Below are 24996 nucleotides of genomic sequence, written 5' to 3' on the forward strand. Positions count from 1 at the left end.
AAGGTAAAGTAAGCCAGTTGGAAGGTTGAAAATGGACGTTCACACCAAGTAAAGGGGTATTTCATCCTGAGGGCAGAGGAGCCACCCATTAAGCAGTGAGTGACATGAAGAGAGCTGTGTTTTAGACAGATATCTCTGGGGTTTCCTCTGGCGGTCCAGTGGTTAAGACTGCCTTTCAATGAAGGGGGCAAGAGTTCAGTCTCTGATCGGGGAATTAAGATCCCATATGCTGCATGGGGCCAGAGAAGGCAATGGCACCCCACTCCAGTACTCTTGCCTGGAAAATCCCATGGATGGAGGAGGCTGGTAGGCTGCAGTCCACAGGGTCACGAAGAGTCGGACACAACTGAACGACTTCACTTTTGCTTTTCACTTTCATGCATTGGAGAAGGAAATGGCAACCCACTCCAGTATTCTTGCCTGAAGAATCCCAGGGATGGGGGAGCCTGGTAGGCTGCCGTTTCTGGGGTTGCACAGTCGGACACGACTGAAGCAACTTAGCAGCAGCAGCATGCTGCATGGGGCAGCCAAAAAATAGATAAAAATAAAAAAATTTAGGACTTCTCTAAATTAGTGGAGGGGCATAGTTTGTAAAACTTTGCCTGCATTAGAATCACCTAGAGGGCTCATTAAGACAGACTCAAAGTCCCACTCTCTGAGTTTCTTCTTACTCAGAAGGTCTAAGGTGGGGCCTGAGAATACACATTTCTTACAAGTTCCCAGGGGATGCTGGTTTGAGGGCCACACTTTGAGAGCCAATGATATAGAGGATGGGATGGAGAACGGGTAGCAGTGAGAGTACTGAGTAAGCTACTGAAATAGCTCAGGTGAGAAGTGGTAGAGGCAGCACAGAGCAGGGGTTCACATTTTAGATCTGGGTGCTGCAAACTTTGTGTCTTAGTGGGGACATTTCAGGCATGGTAATAAGCCAGTGGAGAAAAGGGAGGCTGTTTTGGGGGGCTGGATCAGCCAGTTGGTCAGAAAAAGTCCCCACCCCCGACCTGGGAGGACCAGACCCACCCTTGGTAATGACCTTCAGAAAGCACAAGAGACAAGCGGCTGAGGTTTGTCATTTAATGCCCAATCATCACAATATGAGGAGGTTTTACACGGTGCTCGTCAAGGCAGGACCAGAAACCAGGCTGGAGGTAAGTGACCCGCATGGAATCCCAGCACAGGGACTAGGTTCCCTCTAGACACTGGTGTCCCGTCCAAGGCTCCACCCAGGAGCCAGCAGGCTGGCCAGGTTTCTGCTCATCGAGGGCCCCAAGGATGAGGCAGGGACTTCAGGACACAGTGACGAGAACCAGAAAGCTGCTTGCAAACAACCCCAGAAGGCTTTCATTTCAAATGCTTTAAGCCACACAATGCTCGGACACAGGAACACCCAAACTCTTTCACTAAGAACTAAACACAGCACAGAACTGAGACTGAACACCTGGAAAGGAGAAATGAAGTCAAAACCACACAACAGCCAGTTTGAACGCGCTGCACCTTCTTCCTCTTCTTCCCTGTGGCCGCGCTGCTCAGACCACAGTGTGGCCGTGGAGAAGGGAGGCTATGCTGGTTTTAAGAAATATCTTCAAATCTCCGAACAACTCTACCAGGCGACTTAATGCTACTGGGTTCCCAGCAGCCCCTGCGCCTTAGATGCCCCTGGGGGCACAAGTGACTGGGGGGGGGGGTGCTGCCAGAGGGACTGGGAAATTTCCTGGCAGAAATAAAGTACCTCAGAAAGAAACTGGCTTTTCTTCTACCCTGGTTTTAAAGTTTATTGGGCCCCTAAAGGGAATTCCACTCAAAATGCTTTTTAATGCACTTGATGGAACTTGGGAGGTTTCAGGCATCACTGGCAAGAAAGAGGCACAAACTTGTTTCCTGCATGGAACCCGAAGCTTAGCCCGGGTGGTCCAGGCCCTGGGCCAGGCCGGGTGTGGAGGGGTGGAGATGGGAAGGGGCAGGGGCAGCTGCTCTAGATACAGGCCATGGGCCCAAGGGGCAGCCCCTCTGTCTGGCCCTGTGGCTAGGCTTTTGGGGAATGAGCTTCAATTCTGGCTGGACTTCGCCATAAGATTCATTCCCGGTGGGTCCTGCCAGCCTCTTCTCCTTTTTTCTCTCATTTAATTCTAGGAGAAAGCTCCAGCCAGCACCCCAGGCTTGGAAGGCAAAGGTCTCCATCCTCAGAGATGGCACGTGGCTAAACCACCTCACAACAGCAATGCCACCTCCAGCCCCACACGCTCCAAACCAGGTCCCAGGAATGACCCTCTTTCCTCCACCCAAGGGCCCAGGGGGAGTCCCTTGGCCCTGGGCATGTTAAGCTTCCAAACTGCCTTTTGCTGAGACCCCTGTGAGTATCAGGAGAGGGGAGACGAAACACACCTCTGTAAAAGGCAAACAATTAGCCCTGTTATAGACTGGGGCAGCTGGGACCATTCCTGAGAGGGTGCTGACTTGAGGACCAGGAAGCTGAGCCAATGACAAGGCCTGACTGTCCCCAGCTGGGCATTAGCTCACATCAGACCCCACCCCCAAAGAAGCCCACTTTCCAAACTTCAGATGCCAGTAGGTCAGCTCGGGAGCAACCCCACGGAGCCAACTTCATATTTGAAACCAACTTAATGCTACAAACTTAAAAAACAAAAAAGTGCTGTCCTGCTGAGCCCCTGAGGAAACCTAGCTGCCTGAGGGTGGGCAGTGGGTCTCAGACCACCACCACCCTGGGCTGCCTCTCTCCAGAAGGCACAGCCTGGCTTCGACCCAGAGCACCCCCACCCCGAGTTGAGTGGGGAGGAGAGCTGATTCCTTGCTACCCAGCTGGGCTATATGGACAACGTGGGATGGTCCAGCCTCTGGGGGATGGGGAGGAGGTCAAAAGACCAGCTTATTAATAGGACCCCAAGCCTGAAGAGGTAATCTGAGCACATCTCCCCATTGGTTAGCTGCCAATGACTGGTCTGCAATGAAGACCCTTCCCTGTCACCCTTTCAACATCCTGTGACAAAAGGAACCAATGTGCCATCAAGCCATGGTCACTTCTGTCCCTAGGTGGGTCTGTGTGAGAGCTGGGGGCAAGGGGAGGTCCTTAAAGAATCATCCCCTTCAACGAATGGGCAAAAAAAAAAAAAAAAATGCTTCCTGGGACGGGGAGGCCCATACCAGCAGCTGCCATACCAGCAGCTACGGCAAGAGGTACTTTCTGGCAGTTTCTTCCTTTAATCTCACCCTTGTCTACAGTGAGGCTGCCTCTGCCTCCCAGGTCTTCAGTGTTAAACAGCCCCCCGTCCCAGTGAGAGGCAACCACAGAGCAAAGGTGCCTAAAGCAACATCCCCCGCTTCCATGTTCCTGCCCGTTTCCCCAGAAGCTCTTCTGGGCTTAAGCCTGTGGGAACCCCAGCTCTGGGACAGAGAACAGGAATCCAGCAGCTCCCTCTTGCTGGAGTGAGGAGGCCGAAGTGCAATTGGCGTTCCAGAAGACTGGACAGGCCCTCGGGCCCAGCCCACCGTGTTGGGGGCAGTTGGGGATTTGGCCTGGGCCCCTGGAAGCCCCAGCCTGCCCTTGGACAGCAGATGGCGCTGGGCCTGTCTGAGGAGCAGTCTTACTAGAAACTAGAACCACCTCCCTGCTAAAACTCAGGGAGGGCAGACAAACAAAACTCAACCTGCAATAAATACAAAGGCATTAAGTGCTTCTCGATAAACAGGGTCATAGTGGCCCCTCAAAAAGGCAGTCACCAGGCCTCTCCTTAGACCCAGTCCCCTCCTCTGGAGCCCTTCAGGCAAGAGGTCAGAGATCAGGAGACTTACTAGGCCTTCCCAGGCCCGGCTTCCACCAGGAAGGACAGGGTCCCACCCTTGCTGGGCTCCTACCCTGTATCCTCCACCTCCCCCAGAACAGTGTCGACTGGCAGGTGGGTAGGAAAGGAAAGGGGAGGGGGGAACCCTTCCATGAGGGCAGCACCTCATGTCTCACGTCCTGTGAGGAGGTAGAAACGGGCCGGGCTGCCCCGGGTGGGGTGGGGGTGCAGGCAGTGCCAATTCAGTTAATCAGCAGGTCCCCGAGATCGTAGGTGTCAAAGAGGTCGCTGATGCCCTCCCCGCCGTCCAGGCCCCACAGGTAGTCATCCTGGTCTAAGGGCGGGGAGAAGCTGATCAGAGGGGAGCTGCAGGGCAGCGTTGGGGACAGGAACTGGTCCTCCGTCTGCTGCAGCAGCGGGTGCGGCAGCTCCAGCATGTTCTCCGTGGCCTCCAGGGGGACAAGGGGCGGCGGGGGTGGCGGCGGGACCTGCGGGGACGTCAGTGCTGGCTCTGCAGACAGACAGACAGACAGACAGACAGGGTTATGCCCGGTCCCCCCAAAGCCACCAGTCAGACCTCTGGGAACAAGAACTGCCTCCAGTTCCCTGGGCGGCTGTGCACCCTGCACGTCTCTCCTATCCTGGCCCTCGCCCGATGGCACAGGACACCTCCCTTTCCCACCGCAGCTCCAGCAGCAACCCCCGCCTTCACCCGCACTCTGTCCCCTCCCCTCTCCTGTCTCCACACACCCCCCCAGCTTCTGCCCCCAACCCTCCCCACTTTCACCATCAAGGCCCGCACCCCTGAAGTCATTCACTGTTCTGTTTTTCTGCATCATCAACCCCTCTCACTCTCCTAGGTCTTTCCTGTCGACGCACAGACATCCTTTAATAACTCTTATCTTTAAAGAGCATTCCTCCTCTGACCTCATGACTCTCTCCAGTTACCAGCCCATTATACTGCTCCCTTTCCCAGTGAAGTTTCTCAAGAGTTACCCATGGGACCTTCCTGGTGGTCCAGGGTCTAAGATACTGTGCTCCTGATGCGGGGTGCTGGGGTTCAATCCCCGGTCAGGGAACTAGATCTTACATGCCGCAACTAAGTGTACATGTTGCAACTAAAGATCTCAGACCTGGTGCGGCCAAAAAAAGTTTCCTGTGTTCACTCCCTACTTCCCCACCACTGTTCATGCTTCAGCCCACTCCAACCTGGGGTCTGTCCCCACCACGCCACTGAGCCAGTGCCCTCTGTGTTGCTAAATCCAGCGGTCAGTTATCTGACCTCATCCTATTTGACCTTCCAGCAGAATTGCACACAGTCATTCACAACCTTCTGGAAACATGTTCTTCCCTTGACTTCAGAGGTACTAGATTCTCCTGCTTTTCTTCCTACCACTTTGGCTTCTTCTTGATCTCCTTTCCTCTTCCCAATTTCTAAACCCTGAAGCCCAGAGGCTCCATCCTCTGATTCTTCTCTCCTTTGGTTTCACCCCTCCCCAGGTAATCTCAGCCAGCCCATGGCTTTATACCCGTCTCCAGACCTACTGCTCCCAAGTGGACGCCTCCAGCCTGGCCCCCACTGCCAGGCTCTGGGCTCCTGCTTCATCTCTACTTGGTGTCTAAACGATATCAGAGCTCAGCATGTCAAAACCACACTCCTGGTTTAGTTCAGTTCAGTTGCTCAGTCATGTCTGACTCTTTGCAGCCCGTGGACTGCAGCACGCCAGGCCTCCCTGTCCATCACTAACTCCTGCAGTTTATTTAAACTCATGTCCATTGAGTCGGTGATGCCATCCAACCACCTCATCCTTTGTCGTCCCCTTCTCCTCCCGCCTTCAATCTTTCCCAGCATCAGGGTCTTTTCCAGTGAGTCAGTTCTTCCCATTAGGTGGCCAAAGTATAGGAGTTTCAGTTTCATCTTCAGTCATTCCAGTGAATATTCAGGACTGATTTACTTTAGGATAGACAGTTGGATCTTGCAACCCACTCCAGTGTTCTTGCCTGGAGAATCCCAGGGATGGGGGAGCTTAATGGGCGGCCCTCTATGGGGTCGTACAGAATCGGACACGACTGAAGTGACTTAGCAGCAGCAGCAGCAGTCAAGGGACTCTCAAGAGTCTTCAACACCACAGTTCAAAGGCATAAATTCTTTGGCACTCAGCTTTCCTTATAGTCCAACTCCCCAAATCTCGGTCTTCCCCCATGATATTCAGTGAACCCCCACCCACTTAGTTGGGCTTCCCTGATAGCTCAGTTGGTAAAGAATCCGCCTGCCATGCAGGAGGCATGGGTTTGATCCCTGGGTTGGGAAGATCCCCTGGAGAAGGGAAAAGGCTACCCATTCTGGTATTCTGGCCTGGAGAATTCTGAGGACTGTATAGTCCATGAGGTCGCAAAGAGTCAGACACGACTGAGCGACTTTTACTTTCAGCTGCTTAGTTTGGGCTTAGGCCAAAAGGCCCAAGAATTATCTGAAATCCTGCCATTTCTCCCGAATCTAACCCGGCAGCAAGTCTGGTCATCTCCACAACCAAGTCAACCCTCCAAGCTGCCCACTGGCTCTTCAGTCCTGCTGCTGTGGTCTGGGGCTCACCCCCCTGTCTCTCACTCAGGCCCCTGCCAGAGCCGCCTCACCAGTCTTCTTGCTTCAACTCTTGGCCCTCAGTCTATGCTCTGACTTAAAAATGGCTTAGAGGGACTTCCCTGGTGGTCCAGTGGTTAAGAATCCATGCTTCCAAAGCACGGGGTCTGGGTTCAGTCCCTGGTCAGGGAACTAAGATCCCATATGCTGTGTGGTACCACCAAAAAGTTAAAAAAAAAAAAAAAAGAATAAAATCCAAGTTCCCACCAGGACTGAGTAGGCTCTGTACAATCTGGTCCCTGCCTCCCTTTCTGTTCTCTCTCCGGCCTACCTCCCACAGCTTACGCCCACCTCTCCAGACACACCAGCCATCACCTCCTCTTCAGCATACTCAGCTCATTTCCACTTAGATGTAAGGAGGTGATTCCCTACACAGGCATGTGGAGCAGGGCACTGGAAATCCCCTGCTAAATATACCCTGACACCCAGAATCTCACCACCCGAATCGGTCCTTACCTTACCAACCAAGCATTGTTTTGAAAATACAACCATGCTGATGTGCCAGACTGCCTGATCAACCTCCGAGCTAGGCAACTTCCTGGATGGCCCAGCGGTTAGGAATCTGCCTTGCAAGGCAGGGGCTGCAGGTTTGACCCCTGGTTGGGGAACAAAGATCCCACATGCCGGGGGGCAATTAAGCCCACACACAGCAACTACTGAGCCTGTGTGCTGCAGTGAAAGATCTCGTATGATGCAACGGAGATCCTGCATGCCTCAACTAATGCCTGATGCAGCCAAATGAATATTTTTTAAAATGGGTGGAAGGAAAATAAAATAAAATTCATGACAAATCCCTAGAATTACAAAAAAACAAACAACACACACACACAAACCTCAAGCTAGCTGTATAACTGTGTGGGTAAATAACAGCATTCACAGGCCTCTGTTTCTTCGCCCCTAAAATGGGAATGATGATACCTGCCTCTGGTTGTTGAGAGGCTTAAATGATAAGTGAAGCTAAAAAACAGCTGGTCTGCAGGCTGCCCTTCTGAAAAATAAAATAGATCCCGATTACCGAGGGCGTGCTCCCCAGGTGGCTCAGTGGTAGAGAATCCAACTGTCAATGCAGGAGATGCAGGTTCAATCCCTGGGTCAGGAAGAGCCCCCAGGGGGAGGAAATGGCAATCCACTCCAGTATTCTTGCCTAGAGAAGTCCATGGACAGAGGAGACTGGCGGGCTGCAGTCCACGGGGTCCCAAAGAGTTGCACATGACTGAGTGACTAAACCACCACCACCAAGGGCTTAGCAGACCCAGCTCTCCTCTCAAGGAGAGGCCTGCTGCACCTCCTCAGACACTCAGGCAGCCCCAGGGGAGGTACTGTTATGATGTCTATTTACAGATGAGGAAATTGAAGCGCAAAGAAGCCAATCAAATGTAGTATTTGCATGAAAAATAAAAAAAGAGTTTGTTTAGCACACTGCAGAGGCCTGCAGGTGTTAAGAGGCCTGGCTTAGGAGCGAGGAAAAGACTGGAAGCTCAGACTCTAGCCCCTCTCACCGGCTACAGGACCCGGCACCTTGGTTTTCCCACCCAGAAAAATAAGGAGCCACCTCCCTGAGCTGTGGAAGCAGTAACTGAGCTGTCACATGTGAGAGGTTCGACCCCAGGTCAAACTCCTCTCATCCATCCACCCACCCATCCATCCATCCATCTATCCATTTCCTCTCTCTCTCTCCCTCTTTGTCTCTCTCGCTGTTTATTACATCCAGAAGAGAACTGCTCTTTGTAACATCTGTGCCTCCACTGCACCCTGAATGGCTTGTATCCACTTAAATATCTCCAAACCCATACACAGTAGGTGTTTAGTTCACATAAACTTTTAAAAAGTCACATTTATGCTGTATCCTCGCCTGAAATGCACCCAAACATCATAAGGGAGTTTTAGCGTCTCTGTTTTAGAAATGTAGAAACAGAGGCTCAGAGGAGTTAAAACAGCTCTCCCACAGTCACCCTGTCATAGAAAGGGAAGCACAGACTCAGACCCAAGCCTCCCAACTTCAGCTCAGGCACCCTCAGCCACATGCAGGTTTAAGTCAGAATGTCACAGCCTGGAGGGATGTTCAGTGACCCCAGTTCCAACCCTCCCGTTACAGGTGAAGGAAACAAGGTCCCATTTCCCTGGTGGTTCCAGAACTGGGAAACCATCCCTTCCCAGGATGGGAACCTGGGTCCCAAGACTGCAGTGACTTCCTCTTTGGACCTGGCCCTTGGACCGCAGGATGACCCTGCTTCAAGCCAGGACATGGAGCATGTGCGCACGTGTGTGTGTACACCTTCTGGAAAACTTCTCCTCTTTTCAGCAGGGACATCGCTAAGAGGCCATGTGACAAGGGCGGAGGGGGCAGCAAGGGCACAGGCCCTGGCAGAGAGCCGGCCCCTCCATCAGCTCTTCTGTAAACCTCTAGTCCTTTGGGGCCTCAGGCTCTTGCTTGTCCAAGTGAGCTGAAAGCCTCACCCTGGTTTCTGCACTCAGGTCCACCACCCCTGCCCAAGGTCTCAGATGAAAACTGAAGGTTCTAACTCTGGAGAGCCATGCGTATGTTGACAGCGGAGTGAAAAAGCAGAGCATCGGAGGAGGAGGGAAAACAGGGTGGGGCACTGGTCTGGACTGGGAGATAGGCACTGGGAGGTGCCCAGAGGGACAGATGGCTGATGTAGGGAGAGCCCTGGTCCCCGGACCAGGCCAGGACACAGCAGAGATCACTAGAGAAGAACTGGCAGTCTGGGCTCTGGTCTAAGCCCTGCTGCTATCTTGCTGTGTGACCATAGGAAAGTCACTTGCCCTCTCTGGGCTTCAGTTTATTTGTGTATAAGATGAAGCGTTGAGTTAAAACAGGGGTCAACAAACTTCTATAAAGGGGCCAGATAGTATCTTAGGCTTTGCAGGACATGTATGGTCTCTGCCACACACACATCACTTGCCCTACCCCAAACCCTCAACTCTTTAAAACTATGAAAACCATTCTCAGCTTATGGGTCACATAAAAACAGGTCAGATTTGGTCTGCAGGCAATAGTTTTGTTAACCCTTGAGTTAAAGAAATGGAATCCAATCTGTGTTCTGTTGATACGTGCTCCCATCCACGACACACACACAAAAAGCCTCTTCCAGGGGATTCCCTGGCAGTTAAGTGGTGAGGACTCAGAACTTTCACTCTCATGGTCTGGGTTCAATCCCTGGTCAGGGAACTAAGATCTCACAAGCCACACGGCCACAAAAAGAAAAAAAAGCCTTTTCCACCAGACCAGTTCTAGCTCTGCATTTGTTTAAACACCAGGGTTCTATTTAGGGAAATTCTGTTGCTAAGAAAACAAAAAGGGCAAAATCCATTCGGAGGGACGGGCCTTGCAGAGGCTCCCATTTCTACTCCTACCCGACTCCCAGTCTCCCCAGGAAGCCCTCAGGGACTCTCCCACTTCCTTACTTCTTGGCAACATCCTCGTTCTACCTCCTGCCAGGCATAGACAGCTTTTAGCTGTACCACCCACCTCCCAGCCACCGTCCTTCCTTGATTTGTTCTGTGCCTGGTGGAGAGATTCCTGGGCTATGAGTGTGGAGACCAAGGTTCAAGATACAGCTCCACTGTCTTCCAGCTGGGAGGCCTTGGGCAGGTCACATCAGCTCTGTTTCAGTTTATTTATCTCTAAACTGGGAACAATAAAAGCCACCTCAAGAACTGATGTGAGGAGTTATGTGATAATGGATGTCCTTGACACATGGTTGTGGTTCAAAAAACCTTCGTTATTATCTCCTAAGAAAGTGTTAAGAACTTCCCTGGTGGTCTGGTGGCTAAGAATCCACCTGCCAATGCAGGAGAGTTCAATCCCTGGTCTGGGAAGATCCTACATGCCACAGAGCAACTAACCCCGCGCGCCACAGCAACTGAGTCCATTGTCTCGCCTTTCTCGGAAAACCTACAGTTTCCATTTACCAAGGGCTGATTGAGTGTCAAGGAGCTTTGCTATTGGTTGTTACAGAAGTAGCAGGACTAACGGCAGACACCACCATATTGATAATAAGAGGTAATTATTATTGCTATTAATAATAATATTGCAGTTATCGCCAGGCATTGTTCTGAATGCTCTACCTGTATACAGATTTTTTGGCTGCACCTTGCAGTATGCAGGACCTCAAGTCCCCCAACCAGGATTCAAACCTGTGTCCCCCGCATTGGAAGCTTGATGTCTTAACCACTGGACCACCAGCAAAGTCCCGGCCTTCCTTATATTTATTAACTCATTCGATTTTCACAACCTGTGAAGTAGATCCTATTAATTACTATGCCCAATTTACAGATGAGGAGATTAAGACAAAGAAAGGTTAAGTAACTTGTCCAAGATCATACGGCTGGTAAGTGGAAGAGCTGGGATTTGAACACAGGCCCTCCTCTGCCCAGAGCAGCATCAGTCTTCCCGTTGAGACAAGGAATGTGTGTGTGCTTTATAAAGTGTAACGTGCAATGCACACATGTGGGTAGAAGGTAGGTATCCCACAAATGCTGATACGGAAGAGGAAGACTTGAAGGCCGGTGCCCCTCCCCATCTCCTGTCCCTTGTCTCACCTGAGGATGCCGTGGGTTCCGTGATCCCAGGGTCGCTGTTGCTGTTGAGCTGGGTGGAGTCAGGGCTGGGGCTGAGGGCGGAAGTGGAGGGGAGGGGCTCCTTGGCAGGACTGTGGGGCTCCTGCACCTCTTCTGGGCACAGGTAAACCTCGATGGGCCCCTGTGTGCTCTTCAGATGTATCTGCAGGTTCTCCTGCAGAAGGGAGAGAAGCCAGGTCATGGGTCTGGGCACCAGGGCACTTACTTGTGGCTCAGCGTGTGTGGACGGACACATGAGGCTCTCAAAGTCCATGCGAGCGTGCAGCCCCTGAGCTGGGCACTGGGCCTGTTCCATGTGGCCTGTGGCAGACATCTGTCTGGGCCCAAGACCTCCCCCATCCCTTCTTTTAGGGAGAAAGCTTTGATTTTCCTTAGAGAAACCACTCCTCCCCTACTCTCAGGCCTGAACTGCTATCATAAAAGCTGTCTTTGCCACTGCAAGTGGAGAGCTGGCCTAGAGTATGGCAGAGTGAGAATGGAGAGCGTGAAGCCAACTTGAAGTCCCAGTTTGAGCACCTGAATCCAGCCTTACCTGCAATCCCCAAATCTTCCCCTGAACCCATCACTTGGTTCCCCTGGGTGCCCCTCACTGAAGCAGGTTGGACGTGGTTTTCTGTTATTTATAACCGAGAGACTGATACTTGGCCTTCCCGCCCTTGCTTCCTGTGTGCCTCAACCAACGTAAGCCACAACCCATAACACAGGTGCTGCTCCCGATGGCGTTCGGGTGTCTGCGCCTGCGCCCAGGCAGCCCCTCTGCCTGCCCCTACTTCTCCTGGCAAAGACCCTATTCACTCTTTAGGACTCAGTTTACCTGTCATCACCTGTGGGCCCTTCCTCCAACTCTCCTTCCCCCAGGCCCTCAAAGCAAATGACAGCCTCACTGCTTGCTTGGCTGGCTCTTTTTCCCACTAAGTCCTGAGATTCTTCAAAGCGAAGCCAGGGCCCTTATTAATCTTAATGCTTTTCTGCTAAACAGATTATGTCCTGAGCCCTTATTGGACTCTGGGTTGGGAGTACAACAGGGGTGGAACATGGTTTTGTGGAGGTTACCCTCTAATAGAGGAAGCAGCACATAATTATGTAATCACTGATACATCCTGGCCAACGGAGGTTAAATGTGATGGAGGACAGGTGGGTATGAAGCTGGGGAGTAATCAAGGAAGGCTTCCTGAGGAGGTGACGTTCACGTTTCGACATGTAGGATGAAGAGCAGTAAACCAGGCAGAGAGGGACTTCCCTGGCGGTCCAGTGGTTAAGAATCTGCTTTCCAGTGCAGGGAACGAGGGTTCAAGGAACCTGGTTGGGGAACTAAGAGCCCACGTGCCGCAGGGCAACTAAGCCCCTGTGCCCTAGAGCTCACGTGCTGCAACTGCCAAGCCCACGCACTCTGGGGTCGGTGCCACAACTAGAGAGCCCGTGTGCTGCAACTGAAACCCAAATAGACATAATGAGGCCGAGAGAGGGAAGAGCATTTCGGCTGGAGGGAACAGCATGTCAGAAGGTCTGGTACTGGGGTTGAGCTTAGCATGGTGTGGGAACTGCAAGCAGGTCAGTGTGGCCGAAGTAAAGACAGGTCAGGAGCAGCACGGAGAGGAGGCTGGAGGGGTCAGAGCTCAGACGGTCCCATAAGGTGTGTAAAGAATGCTGGCCTTCAACCTAGGAGAGCACGGTTAACACGGAAGGATTATTGTGAGTACCGACAGCGCTGTGTGTGGGCGCACAGGAACTCAGGGCTGGTGGGAGGTGGAGAGAGACTGGAAACAGAGAGATTTCTCAGGCCGGTGCCTGATGCCCATGCCAGCTTCTGCCTCTTTCGCTCCAGCTCAGAGACCATCAGTCTTGCCGTGGCCACCAGCATGGCCCTGGGAAGCCTGGGCCTGGGCAGTGCCGGGGACAGAACCCGCAGGGCTGCCTGGAATGTCCCTGGCCCTGCCCTCCACCAAACGCTTCCCCTCTCACCTCACTCCTGTCAGGCACCTCCAGTCTCGTCTGCGGAGGGGCCTTGACCGCAATCACCGTCTGCTCCTTAAAGTTGCCCACAGCACGGATGTCCTGGTACGTCACGTAGGCCAGTGTAGGGGCAGGGGAGTCAAGAGAAGTGACTGTTGGCTCAAAATTCAAATTCCCAGCCTGCCCAGAAGGGATCTAAACCCACCTCTCAAAACCTCTAGCCATATCCAAACTATAACCTGTTATTTTAATATCATAAGCTACATTTGAATCCCTTGAGAAATAGGGGTATAAATCATTTTTTAAAAACCTGCCTTAGGGATTTCCCTGGCAGTCCAGTGGTTAAGACTGCACTTCAAATGCAGAGGGTATGGGTTCGATCCCTGGTCAGGGAACTAAGATCCCACTTGCCACGTGGAGTGGTCAAAAAATATAAATAATGCTGCCTTATATCAGCTTTTTACATAAAGTCTTCAACTGTTAAGCTAGATTATAAGCTCTGTCTTACTTCTTTATATTTCTCACAATGCCTCCCATCCTTCCAAAAATATAAGGTCAGATCCAAATGCCAATTAGATGGTTAAACCATTTGGGGAAAGTGTATGTAAAGCCATTGCAAAATTTATGTTCTCTGACCTCATTGACTCAATCCTAGGAATCTAACCCAGGGAAATAAGTAAAAAAAACTCAGGAAAAGGTTCTATCTATATTTATCACAATGTTGCTTTACAGACGCAGAAATCTAGAGCTGATCCCAAAGCCCGTTCTAGGCCTTGTCAACAAACCACAGTAGGCTGAGCAGGACATTCTCAAACCATTTAAAATATGAGGTTAAACCATATGAAACTGCTGTTTTTTATAGCTTAAAAAATGGTCCAATACCAATTTCAAGTGAATCAACCAAAATAATTAGGAAGGACATATAACATAAAAACCACCTATGCTGTGCTGTGCTGAGTCGCTTCAGTCGTGTCCGACTCTGTGCGACCCCACAGACGGCAGCCCACCAGGCTCCCCGTCCCTGGGACTCTCCAGGCAAGAACACTGGAGTGGGTTGCCATTTCCTTCTCCAGTGCATGAAAGTGGAAAGTGAAAGTGAAGTCGCTCAGTCATGTCTGACTCCTAGAGATCCCAAGGACTGCAGCCTACCAGGCTCCTCCGTCCATGGGATTTTCCAGGCAAGAGTACTGGAGTGGGGTGCCATTGCCTTCTCCAAAACCACCTATGGTAATACACTAAGTGGAGGAAAAAAAAAGTGAAAGTGAAGTCGCTCAGTCATGTCCAACTCTTTGTGACCCCATGGGCTGTAGCCTACTCGGCTCCTTCGTCCATGGGATTTTCTAGGCAAGAGTACTGGAGTGGGTTGCCATTTCCTTCTCCAGGGGATCTTCCTGACCCAGGGATCGAACCCGGGTCTCATGCATTGCAGACAGACCCTTTACCATCTGAGCCACCAGGGAAGCCAAGTGGAGAAAAGTAGGATATATTAAAACGCTGTGTGCAGTAGGCACACACTGCATTTACTTTTCTCTATATGTTTTCTCCATTTTCCAGATTTATGGAAACATACTTGTCTTTTTTTTATCATGAGAAAGTAACTTCAATAGACCCAAGAGGAAAAACCACCAAGGACGTCTTTCTTCGGTGATACGCCAGACACCTGGGGTGGATGGGCCCCTCCAGAGAGGTTCTGCATCAACTCTGGGTGGTTACGAGCATGCCACAGGCCCCCTGCCCCCAGACCTCTTCTTCCCAACCAAGGAGGATATCTCTTGTTGGCCTTGTCCTCCGTCAGGTGCTTGAAGTTCAGAGAGCAGCTGTGGATGAGCTGGTCCAGGGCCTGCTCCATGTTCATCAGCTCCTTCAGCTCCTGCCCCAGCTGCTGCTGCTTCCCAGGCCGCGTGGGGTCTTCAAACAGTCCCCTGCCCCTGGGGACAGAACAGCCACCCCACCCAACAGTGTCAGTCTAGGTCTCCATCCAGGGACCCCCGCCCCAGGGCTGCTGTGCAAAGCTGCACAGGCGGTGCAGGCGAAACTCCAGGAAGAGGCTGTTCACAGGGTCTATGAAGGTGCCCCTTGGCTTGTAAAGATTAGTGGTCCTGCCTAGCTCCCAGGGAACTTCCAGGGATTGAAACTGCTCAGTATCGCAGAGGACTGTCCTAAGTTAGAAGAAGGCAATATTGGGACCCCTTGCTCAAAAAGATCTGGGGTGCTCTTAGCCTCTACATGCCCTGGATATCACTCTCTGCCCCCGCCATGCTCTCCTCATTTTATTCTAGCATAGACACCTGCTCGTCCATCCCCTTCTTAAATACATTGGCTCCACCCCCAGCATGTAAGCTCATTGGATGTTGCCCTGGGATTTCCCCAGCCAGCTCGTGTGCCCATTGGATGTTGCTCTCAGGCCCGCCTCCCACATAAGCAACATGCGGCTGTTGCCCGGGCCCCGCCCACTGCACGTGCACTCATTGGAGCCTCCTGCCCCAGGCCCAGGCACTCACACCCACTGGATGTTGTTCTTGGCCTTCTTGCGGATGAGCTGGATGCCCTCCAGCACGTTGGTGATGTCGTAGATGCGCCGCTTCTGCACGTCCAGCACTTCGGCAGCCCAGTTCAGATCCAGAACCCCATCCTCAGACTCACTCAGGAGGTAAATGAATTTCTTGGTGAGCAGCCCCAGCGATGTGTCATAGCGAGTCTTTTCTCCGGGGGACTTGGGGGCTGAGAAGGAAAGGGGCTCAGTCACTGCTCAGAGAGGAGCCCTGGGGACCTTCCTCCATTGACCTGAAGCCACTAAGTCCCACCCTTCACATGAGCACCCACTTCCCAGTTTACAGAGTACTGGGAGGGTGGTCATTCACCACCATTGTTCAAACAGGGAATCTGATAAACTAGAGAGGCAAAGTGACTTGCTTCAGGTTTCACAATCATGAAGGCGTTATCAGGGCTGGAAACCAATTATTCTAACTCTTGGTTCACACCTTTCCACCAAAGCTCAGGGCAGCCACACAACCACCAACACCAACAGCAAGTGCTTACTGTGTGTAGGCCACTGTTCTAGGCACTTCCCATATACAACAAATTTAATCTTTACAACACCCTGTAGGTTTGATGTGGAAGCATCCCCATTTCACAGATGAGAATATTGAGGCACAGACAGAAAGTGATTTGCTCAACTCCCTCAACTAGAAAGTGGCCAAGTTGGCACTTAAATCCAGGCAGCCTGGCTCCAGAAGTCTCCCTTCCTGCTGCTGCTAAGTCGCTTCAGTCGTGTCCGACTCTGTGCGATCCCAGAGACGGCAGCCCACCAGGCTCCCCCGTGCCTGGGATTCTCCAGGCAAGAACACTGGAGTCAGTTGCCATTTCCTTCTCCAATGCATGAAAGTGAAAAGTGAAAGTGAAATCGCTCAGTCATGTCCGACTCCTAGCGACCCCATGGACTGCAGCCTACCAGGCTCCTCCGTCCATGGGATTTTCCAGTCAGGAGTACTGGAGTGGGGTGCCTAACCCTAAACCTAACCCTTCCCAGCAACTGCCCAATCCTACCAGTTATGTCAGGAATTTGGAATTAGGGTAGGAAGAAAATGACAAGAACATGTTTATAGACTTGCTTTTTTTTTTCATTTTTGAAATATAATTGACATCCAGCACTGTATAAGTGTAGACTTGCCTTTTCTTTCTATGTGTCACCCAGTGATTATCTGAGAGGAATCAGTCCTGTTACGTCACATGCAGCAGGTTCACGAAAAAGGTCCCTTTCTTAATGAGGTCGATGTCACAAGACCACACCTCAGCTGCAGTGTCTTAAACCACAAGAAGACTTTTGCAATCTAGTGACTTGCAAGTCATATAGCAAGTTAGTGGCTAAACTAGTTCTGGGAAATGAGTTTTAGAGAGTCTCAGATTCCTCTAGAAGGGGACTTTAGAACCCCTTAATATATAGATCCAACCAGTCCATCCTAAAGGAGATCAGTCCTGGGTGTTCATTGGAAGGACTGATGCTGAAGCTGAAACTCCAGTACTTTGGCCACCTCATGCGAAGAGTTGACTCATTGGAAAAGACCCTGATGCTGAGAGGGATTGGGGGCAGGATGAGATGGCTGGATAACATCACCGACTCGATGGACATGAGTCTGAGTGAACTCTGGGAGTTGGTGTTGGACAGGGAGGCCTGGCATGCTGTGATTCATGGGGTCGCAGAGTCGGACACGACTGAGCAACTGAACTGAACTGAACTGAATATATAGATAGCAAGTATTTGGCACACAGACAGCTTTGTCAATTTTTGCATCCAAGACAGACATTACTAATTGATTGGGATCCTTCAATGAAGAGCTCTGGGAAGCCTCTACTAGTCAACTGAGAGGAAACTCTTGCTATTCCTGATCTAGCTGTGCCTTGTTTTACAGATGATACGGCTAAGGAGTGACCACTCATGTCAGAGCCCTGCCCAGACCTGTAAGTTCCAGACCCTCCATCTTCCAACCCAGTCGCATACCTTTTTTTATTAGGTCTCAGTTCCCCCAAATTAGTGTTAATACAATTGCTTAAACTCCCTTTCAAACCAGGATGGTGCTCAGTCACTCAGTCGTGTCTGACTCTTTGCAGCCCTAAGGACTGTAGCCTGCCAGGCTCCTCAGTCCTTGGAATTCTCCAGGCAAGAATACTGGAGTAGGTTGCCATGCCCTCCTCCAGATCTTCCTGACCCAGGGACTGAACCCACGTCTCCTGTATTGCAGGTGGATTCTTTACTGCTGAGACACCCTTGGAAACCCCTCAAACCAGAATACTGACTGAAAATACCAAGAGGCAGAAACTGGCTTCTGGCCCTGACTCCACTGACTAGCAGTTTGACCTTGGGTAAGTCACTGAAGCTCTGGGTCTCCAGCTGCCTCATCAGCAAAAGGGGGATAATCAACCTGCCTGCCAGGATCCAGTAAGAAGGTACAGGTCACTGCTTTGTAAACCAGAAACTGCGCTACGAATATCACTCCTAGTGACTTGGCCTGGGCTGCTGCCCTCTGGCCCTCCCCACTCCACCTTCTCTCCGAGCCTGCCCTTAGATAATACCCCATCGGCGTGGGTATCTTACTTTTGGGGCTGGGGAGGCCATCCACTCTAATGCACTTCCCCTTGGGAGTCCGGAATTCAGGGACCGTGGGCCTCCCGATCCCCTCCAGGTCCAGCTTCCTTTTGGCCTTGGGGAGAGAGAGGAGAGAGAGGCAGAGTTTGAGAAGCATTCCTGCTTTAGCCTTTCCCCGACCTGGGGCCAAAGCCCTAAGGCCGCCAGCAGCCTAAGGCCTCCTGCCTCAGTTTACCACCAATCCTGGGTGAAAAAAAATCACTGTACCTGGTAAGGAAATATCAGTGACTTGAAAAGTAAGCTTTCAGGGGAAGGAAGTCCTATTGCTGAGGGGCCCACCACACTCCCATCTTCCGAGGCCCAGGCCCTCGAGGCTACCAAAGCCAGTGTGGGTTCTAATGCAGGGTTCCTTAATAAGAAGCCCCAAGGTCACTTCTGCATCCGTCTCTCCACCCCCTCCCGGGATGATACAGGGAGGAAGGAATGGGTGGGGCCTACCCCACATCAGGCTGGGGAGAGCCCCCCTCCTCCCTTGCAGAAGCAGCTGGCCCAGGCAGACCGAGTGCCCATCACAGCCTCACAGCTGGCCCTTTATCAGGGTGGGGCTGGGCATCCGCCCAGGCTCAGGGAACTTCCTGGCTCAGTGCCACACCCCAGGGAGGTGCCCACATGGGGAAGAAGTGCAAACATCCCCCCACCCCCATGTTTGGGCTCCAGCTCAAGGGCCCCGGGAGCCTCCTGAATAGACTCTATTTGCCATTCTTTCTTTGCCGAGAGGGGCAGACAATGAATCCTTCCCCTGTGTCTTAAGGACAAGCAGCTGAGGTCCCCCCTACTCCCCCCTCCCTGTTCCCGCCAAGCTTGGGAAACACCTGCTGGGGAAATCAAACCACAGACCCATCTGCTCCTCTCCACCCCACTGCCGCCCGGCCTCAATTACGCCCAGAAGCAGTGCTGGCCCGGAAGGGGCCTCTCTCCTCGCGAGGGCTGGGCAGAGGCAGGGTTGGGGCACTGGGGCACAGGTCAGAGATATGGGCTTGGGTCTCCCCACTCCTTCACAGGCTCGCTGTGTGACTTGGGAAATGCTCCACATTTAGGAGCCCGTTTCCTCCTCGTAAAATGAGGTAGATGATACCTACCACCGGGGCTGTCCTAAAGCTTCAAGGAGACAGATAACCTTTGTAAAGCGCTCAGCATTCAGTAGGGGTTCAGGCTAATCTCAGCTTCTTCTTTGACAAACTATTCTGGGGGTCACTAAACCCATTTCCTTCCTCTCCCTTTCCCCCAGTCACCTAGACACCCCTACCCTAGCTAAGACAGAGAGGCCTATTTTAACCTTTGGTGGTGAGGTCATGCTCAACAGGCCTGAGACTTCTAACCGCTGCTGAGCACAGCTGGGCTGACAGGTGTGGGAGGTGATGATGGCTCTTGCTGCTGTCAGCTCCCTTCCTCCTTCTCATGCCTCCTCCAGGAAGTCTTCCTGGACTGCTCTGAGGAGCCCCGTTCCTTGGTTTGAGGAACTTGGTTGGAGGAGATTCTCCTCTCCTCCACCCCCACCCAGACCTGGACATGATCCAAACACCACACCTCTTTGCTTATTCGAATCTCTTGTTGAAGTCTCTCTGGAATATTCCTTTTCTAACCTCCCAGCTGGGAAGATGCTAGATTCGAGGGACAGTGACCTGCTCTAGTCCCATCTTGTCTATAGAAAAAGTCCTAATCATTCACTGAGACCTTCTACCTGCCTTAGACCAAGTCCCAACATTCATCACCTCGCTGAATCTTTTCCACACGGCAAATCCCCATTTTACAGCTGAAGAAACTGAGACCTGGTGAGTCCAGGGTAAGGAGAGGAAGGGAAGTCAGGCTGAGTTCTACCTGAGACAGAGATGGTGCCCAGAGTCTCCCCACTCCCACTCGCCTCCCCCACCCAAAGAAACCAGCCTCTGCTGAGTTCACAGAACATGACCTGCAGAGCGAGGAGGGGAGGGCCTTGAACGGAGTGCCTGTGCGGGGCCTATCAAACGCTCACTAGCCCTAACTCATTATGGCAATCTCTCTTCCAGAAGGAGAAGTGGAGACTCAGAGAGATTAAGCCATGTGCCCAAGGCCACACAGACAGGACAGCCAGAGTTTGAACCCAGGTCTGTCTGACTCCAAAGCCATGGACCAGACTGCTCAGCTCCATTCCATACACATTGCCCAAGAACCTACTGAAATTCAAGTCAAGACCTGGCTGTGTTCACCTACCCCCATCACTACTTCACACACACACACACACACACACACACACACACACACGTCCCTTCCCTTTTCTTCCTCCCCTTCACCCTTATCCTGCACTCTCAGGGTCCATAAGCAGCAAACTGTGAGTATGTCTCGCTGACACCTTTGAGCACTGCCCAGAGAAAAGTCAGCACGGATGCGCCTGAGCCGGGAGAACAGAAGCGGCAGAGGACAAGCCCAGGAGGATGAGGACCGAGGAGAGGCTGAGCGCAGGCCTTGGAGCCAGAGCCACTTGTGTCCCCATCTGGGCAGACCTCCTGAGCTCCACCGGCAGAATGGGGATGCCTGCTCATCCCCTGTCATCGAGGATCCCGTGAGAGGGCAGCAAAGGGCTTGCTCATACCGCAGAGCTGTGATCGCTAACCAGGGGCAACAGCAAGGGGAGGGCTCAGAGGTGAGCTCAAAAGCATCGGGGATGTACCTCAGAGCAAAGGCCAGCTGGGCTCCAACCTGACCCTCTTAGGCAGCCCCTCTGACTTAACCTAAAGGCCTGGTTAAGATTCCAGTCCACACTGGCAACCCCACAGGAGAAGAACAAAGTTCCTGGCTCGGGCAGCCCTAGCCAGTGATGCCAGACACCACCCCCAACAGGTGAGGTAACCCAGGCTCAGAGGAGGGGAGGTGACTTGCCCAAAATCACACAGGGCGTAGAGCCATGTCTCTCCTGAGTCCCAAGTCCTAAGTTAGACAGTGCGGATAGGAGCTGGTGTTAAGAAGCTGAGAGCTTTGCTTCCAGATCCCCGCTAGCCTCCCTACGCCTACATTTCCTCATCTGACCCACCTTGTAGGGGTGCTCATTAAAATGCTCGTTTTCTTTCCTGATTCTCAGAGAAAATTTGGAAAATACAGAGAAATGAAAAGCAAAGGAGAAGTCTGCAGGATCCCACCCTTTCCCCAGGCTCCGGCAGCGTGACCCCGAGTGAGGCCATGTGCCTGGCTGGAGCCAGATCAACCCACAGGTGGTGGAAAGAGCTCTAGCCAGGGAGCGAGGAGACCCAGGTGCCTGCCTTCTTTCTGCCACTGATCTTGTTTTGCCATCTCTGAGCAGTGCCTAAGGTCCCTTTAAACAGCAGCTCCCCAACAAATCCTGCCTCACCCTGCACTTTGCAGCCTGGCCACAAAGCAAGTGGCCACACCCAGGGTTGGGGTTGGAGCTGCTCCTGGTCACACCCTGTGAAAATGAGCAAACGGGGCCGCGGCCTGCCCACAAGGCTTTGGGACACCGGGCAGCCGGGGAATGACGGGAGAGGGGACTCTGGGCCCCGGAGGCCTTTAGGGTGACCTGAGGCAAAGAGATGCTCCCACGTCTTGGCTTAGGACCTGGACAAGTGACTTCACCACTGGGCTTCGTTTCCTCATCTGTGAGATGCCTCATCCCAGGCATCTTGACCAAGATAATGAATGTGAAGAGTGCCAAGCAGTGCCTGGCACATGAGAGGCATTCAGTAAAAGAGCCATTCTTGCTATGATCACTGAGCCCCTCCAGGAGGGAGGTGCAGACAGATGCACTCAGCTCCTCTGGGAGGCAAGTGGTTCAAAACCACAGCTGTTACTAAAACTCTGCCGGGTCGCCTGAAAGCAGCTGGCCAGAGGAGAGACTGGGCCCGCCACTGAGCCCCTCCCTGGGGGCACCCAGCTCCTAAGTCAGACGGTACTGGAGAAAGTCAAGCAGAGAAGAGACTGTATCTCCCTAATAACTTCAGACAGATTACATCCCCTTTCCAAGCATCAGTTTCCCCCTGCAACACAGAGCTGCTAACACCATCTACTTCCTAGGGTACAAAACTGTTTTAGATTGTAAAATACTGATCAAGAGATAGATGCAAAATTCCTGGTTATCCTTGAGTGCTTGACCTGTAAAAATAGGAAAAGTACTCCTGCCTCCTTCCTCCTAATTGGAAAGAATGTACAAGAAGGGGCTCTGAAAGTTTAAAGCCTTGATCATGAGCAAAGCAGGATTCCAGAAGCAGGAAGTGGGGGCTCTGCCTGCAGCCTGGGAGCCTAAGCCTGCAGACTGACACAGGTCTGATCAGTGCCTCTAGATCAGAGGCACTGGGGCAGAGGGAGTTATGTTTCTGTAGTTGAACTTGATTCACCTCTCTCAAGAAAGTAACCTATAACACCACCATCTTCCCTCCCGGATCCTGCTTCCAAAACCCTGGATCTTGAGCTGGGAGAGAACTGAGGTGAATTAGTCCCACAGCTACCACCCCCTCCACACACACACACAGATTTTCAAGACAAGGAAAATGAAGCCCAGACTCGGGCTGACTTGTTCAAGGACACACAGTGAATTAGTGGCAATCAGGATGAGAAACCAGGCTCTCCAACTACCACCCCCACTCCCCAAGGCTCTTCCCACTCTATCCCCACCCTATAGTTGTTTCATTTTGCATGGGCTCCAGGAATTCCACTCCCACAAAACACACCCTGTGCCTGGTGCCACCACACTTTGGGCCCTCCCTGGCAACAGGCCTGGGGGTTTGAGAAAGGAACACTCCATCTGCAAAGGAACCTCAGAGGGCTGCCCCAACCTTGCACCTGCCACTGGCTGGCTGGGACAGAAGACTGGGCCTGGGGGTGGGGGGTGGGGGTGGTACCCAGTGCAGATAATTGGGAAAGAGTTGGCTGGATGGTAAATTGAGTCTCAGCCCAGCTGGATCTGAGAGACCTCCTCCTGTTTTAAAGCCCCCACGGTATCCCCAGGCTCAGCTCTGTGCTTGGACAATAGCAGGTGCCAAGTACTGGTTTCTGAACCAAACAATGAATGAATGAATCACAGCAAACTGATTCCAGAGATTTCCCCAAGGTCGCACGGTGCGTGGATTAGGTCTCCACACTCCTGTTCCAGTGTTCTTTCTATTCCACTCCAGTAGATAAGCTCATTTCATCCCAAGTCTGAAAAGGAAAGACTCTTCTCCTTAGATACTGGGGCAATGGGTTGTTCTGGAAGCTGAAAGCAACCCCTCTGCCTCCCCAGACTCACTTAGACTAGGTCCCAGGCGCCCCTCCCGCCTTTCCCACACCCGTAAAAGCAGAGAGCTAAGCGTTGGGTGTGGGTGGGTAGGTTGGGGTCCCCAGCATTACCGGCAGCCGGCCAGCCGGCACGCATCGCACAGCTTGACCCTCCGGTCCGTGGGGGGTGGCGTCGAGGCAGGTGCCGGGCGCCGCAGCGGGAGGCACAGTCTGCGGGTACAGCTGGGTGTAGTAGGTGGTGGTGGTCGGGCAGAGCTGGGGGCTGCTGAGGCCCGGCGACCACAGCTCCGTGGGGCTCATCGCGGGCAGCCCCTTTGGGGGTGGCCCGGCTGCCGGAGCCAGGGCCCGAGGCCCCCGCAGCATGGCGAGCGCAGCGCCCCCCTTCCCAGCCAGGCCTGGCGCGCCCGCCGGCACCTGCGGGCTTCGGAGCCCGCGGCGGCTCACACCGCCCGCGGCATGGCGCGGAGGCCAGGCAGGGCCGGACCCTCCTCTCCTGGCCCGCAGCCGAGCCGGGCAGCGCTTGGAGATCGCCGCTTGGAGATCGCCCGGCGCCGCCGGCGGCGGCGGCTGCGGCAGGGCCAGGGGCTGCCCCGCCCCTGGGGCGCTGGCGACCGGCGAGGGCCCCGCGCCCCCGAAGGCTTCAGCCCCTGGGGTCCGGCGGGCTCCGGGGAGGGGGTCTCTGGGATGCCCACGGGCTCGGCAGAAACAGCGACGCACTCAGATGGGGGAGGGGGACCGATCGCACCGACTCCCTCTCGCCTCGGTCTGAAGTCCCTGAGTCTTTCTCTGCTGCTTCCCCCCCACCTTTTTTTTTTTTTTTTTTTTTTAGCGCGAAACTGCGTGCCGCGAAATTCGGATCTCCCGCGGAAAATGCCGGGCTCCGATTGGTCGCTGCTACAGGCACAGGCTCCACCCCCCGGAAGGACCAGTCCCTCGAGGTAGTGATTGCAACACAAGCTTGATGCTTAAAGGGGCCGCCGTACCTGCTGTCGCCCGGTACCCTCCCGCTCTGGCAGCCCGAGAAACAGACCCGGAGGGTGGTTCCCAGACAGCAGAGGCAACCACGCCCTGAGGACTGGGTCCGAATACCCAGGGGGTGGAGGGGATCTTTTGGCGTGGAGTCTCTGGCCTGAACCCAAACCCAGGGGTACATTGCCCGAGCTGCCAGCCTTTTGTTAGTTTGCATTATAGCTCAGCTAACGCTAACGTAGAGGTATTTATAACCTTTTCCCCGCTGAAATGAAAGCCAGAAAAGTCTACTCTTTCTTGGCACGGGGCGGGGTGGGGGTGGGGGGAGGGCGACGGACGGAAACTAAGGTTTATACCCCTTTATAGGGGAATCCTAACATCTATCGGATGAGATGGATGGCATCACCGACTCAATGGGCATGAGTTTGAGTAGGCTCCAGGAGTTGGTGATGGACAGGGAGGCCTGGCGTGCTGCAGTCCATGGGGTCGCAAAGAGTCAGACACGACTGAGCAACTGAACTGAACATCTATGGACGGCCACAGCATGCCTAGCACCCTGCTAGATGATTGCTTTATCTTATTTTATTTAACTGGATCCAACAATTGCCGAAAGAGGAGTGATGATCTTCCTGGTAAAGATGGGCCGTCTGAGAGGCTAGGTCACTTGTTCAAGGTCACACAGAGAGAGA

The 24996-nt window shown here is 52.9% G+C and overlaps 1 protein-coding gene and 1 long non-coding RNA gene across 6 annotated transcripts; one reads left to right on the top strand and one right to left on the bottom strand.

The window, feature by feature from the left end:
* Positions 1-1060: 1060 nt before the first annotated feature.
* E2F2 (E2F transcription factor 2) lies at positions 1061-24167 on the bottom strand. 3 transcript variants are annotated; one of them, XM_086328180.1, is made up of 7 exons: positions 23450-24167; positions 18086-18191; positions 15495-15714; positions 14762-14921; positions 13003-13116; positions 11002-11194; positions 1061-4308 (listed from the first exon to the last, which is right to left on the bottom strand). In XM_086328180.1, exons 1-7 carry the CDS (start codon positions 23699-23701, stop codon positions 4040-4042), a joined length of 1314 nt encoding a protein of 437 aa, XP_086184306.1. In that variant the 5' UTR covers positions 23702-24167; the 3' UTR covers positions 1061-4039. The 3 variants fall into 3 exon arrangements, with proteins under 3 accessions (XP_086184306.1, XP_086184325.1, XP_086184317.1); XM_086328199.1 differs by lacking the exon at positions 18086-18191 and having other exon boundaries at positions 23450-23613; XM_086328191.1 differs by lacking the exons at positions 1061-4308; positions 11002-11194 and adding an exon at positions 11695-12699.
* Positions 15504-24560, top strand: LOC147377370 (uncharacterized). Of its 3 annotated transcripts, none has more exons than XR_015137421.1 (4): positions 15504-15643; positions 17403-17451; positions 17733-17853; positions 24168-24560. It is a non-coding gene; the product is annotated as an uncharacterized LOC147377370 (long non-coding RNA). The 3 variants fall into 3 exon arrangements; XR_015137424.1 differs by lacking the exon at positions 24168-24560 and adding an exon at positions 21192-21827; XR_015137420.1 differs by lacking the exon at positions 24168-24560 and adding an exon at positions 20143-21178.
* Positions 24561-24996: the final 436 nt, after the last annotated feature.

The sequence above is a fragment of the Bos grunniens genome, chromosome 2 (assembly GCF_055505025.1).
Source record: "Bos grunniens cultivar Pamir isolate PY7600 chromosome 2, Bosgru_T2T1.0, whole genome shotgun sequence".
NCBI classification, from domain to species: domain Eukaryota; kingdom Metazoa; phylum Chordata; class Mammalia; order Artiodactyla; family Bovidae; genus Bos; species Bos grunniens.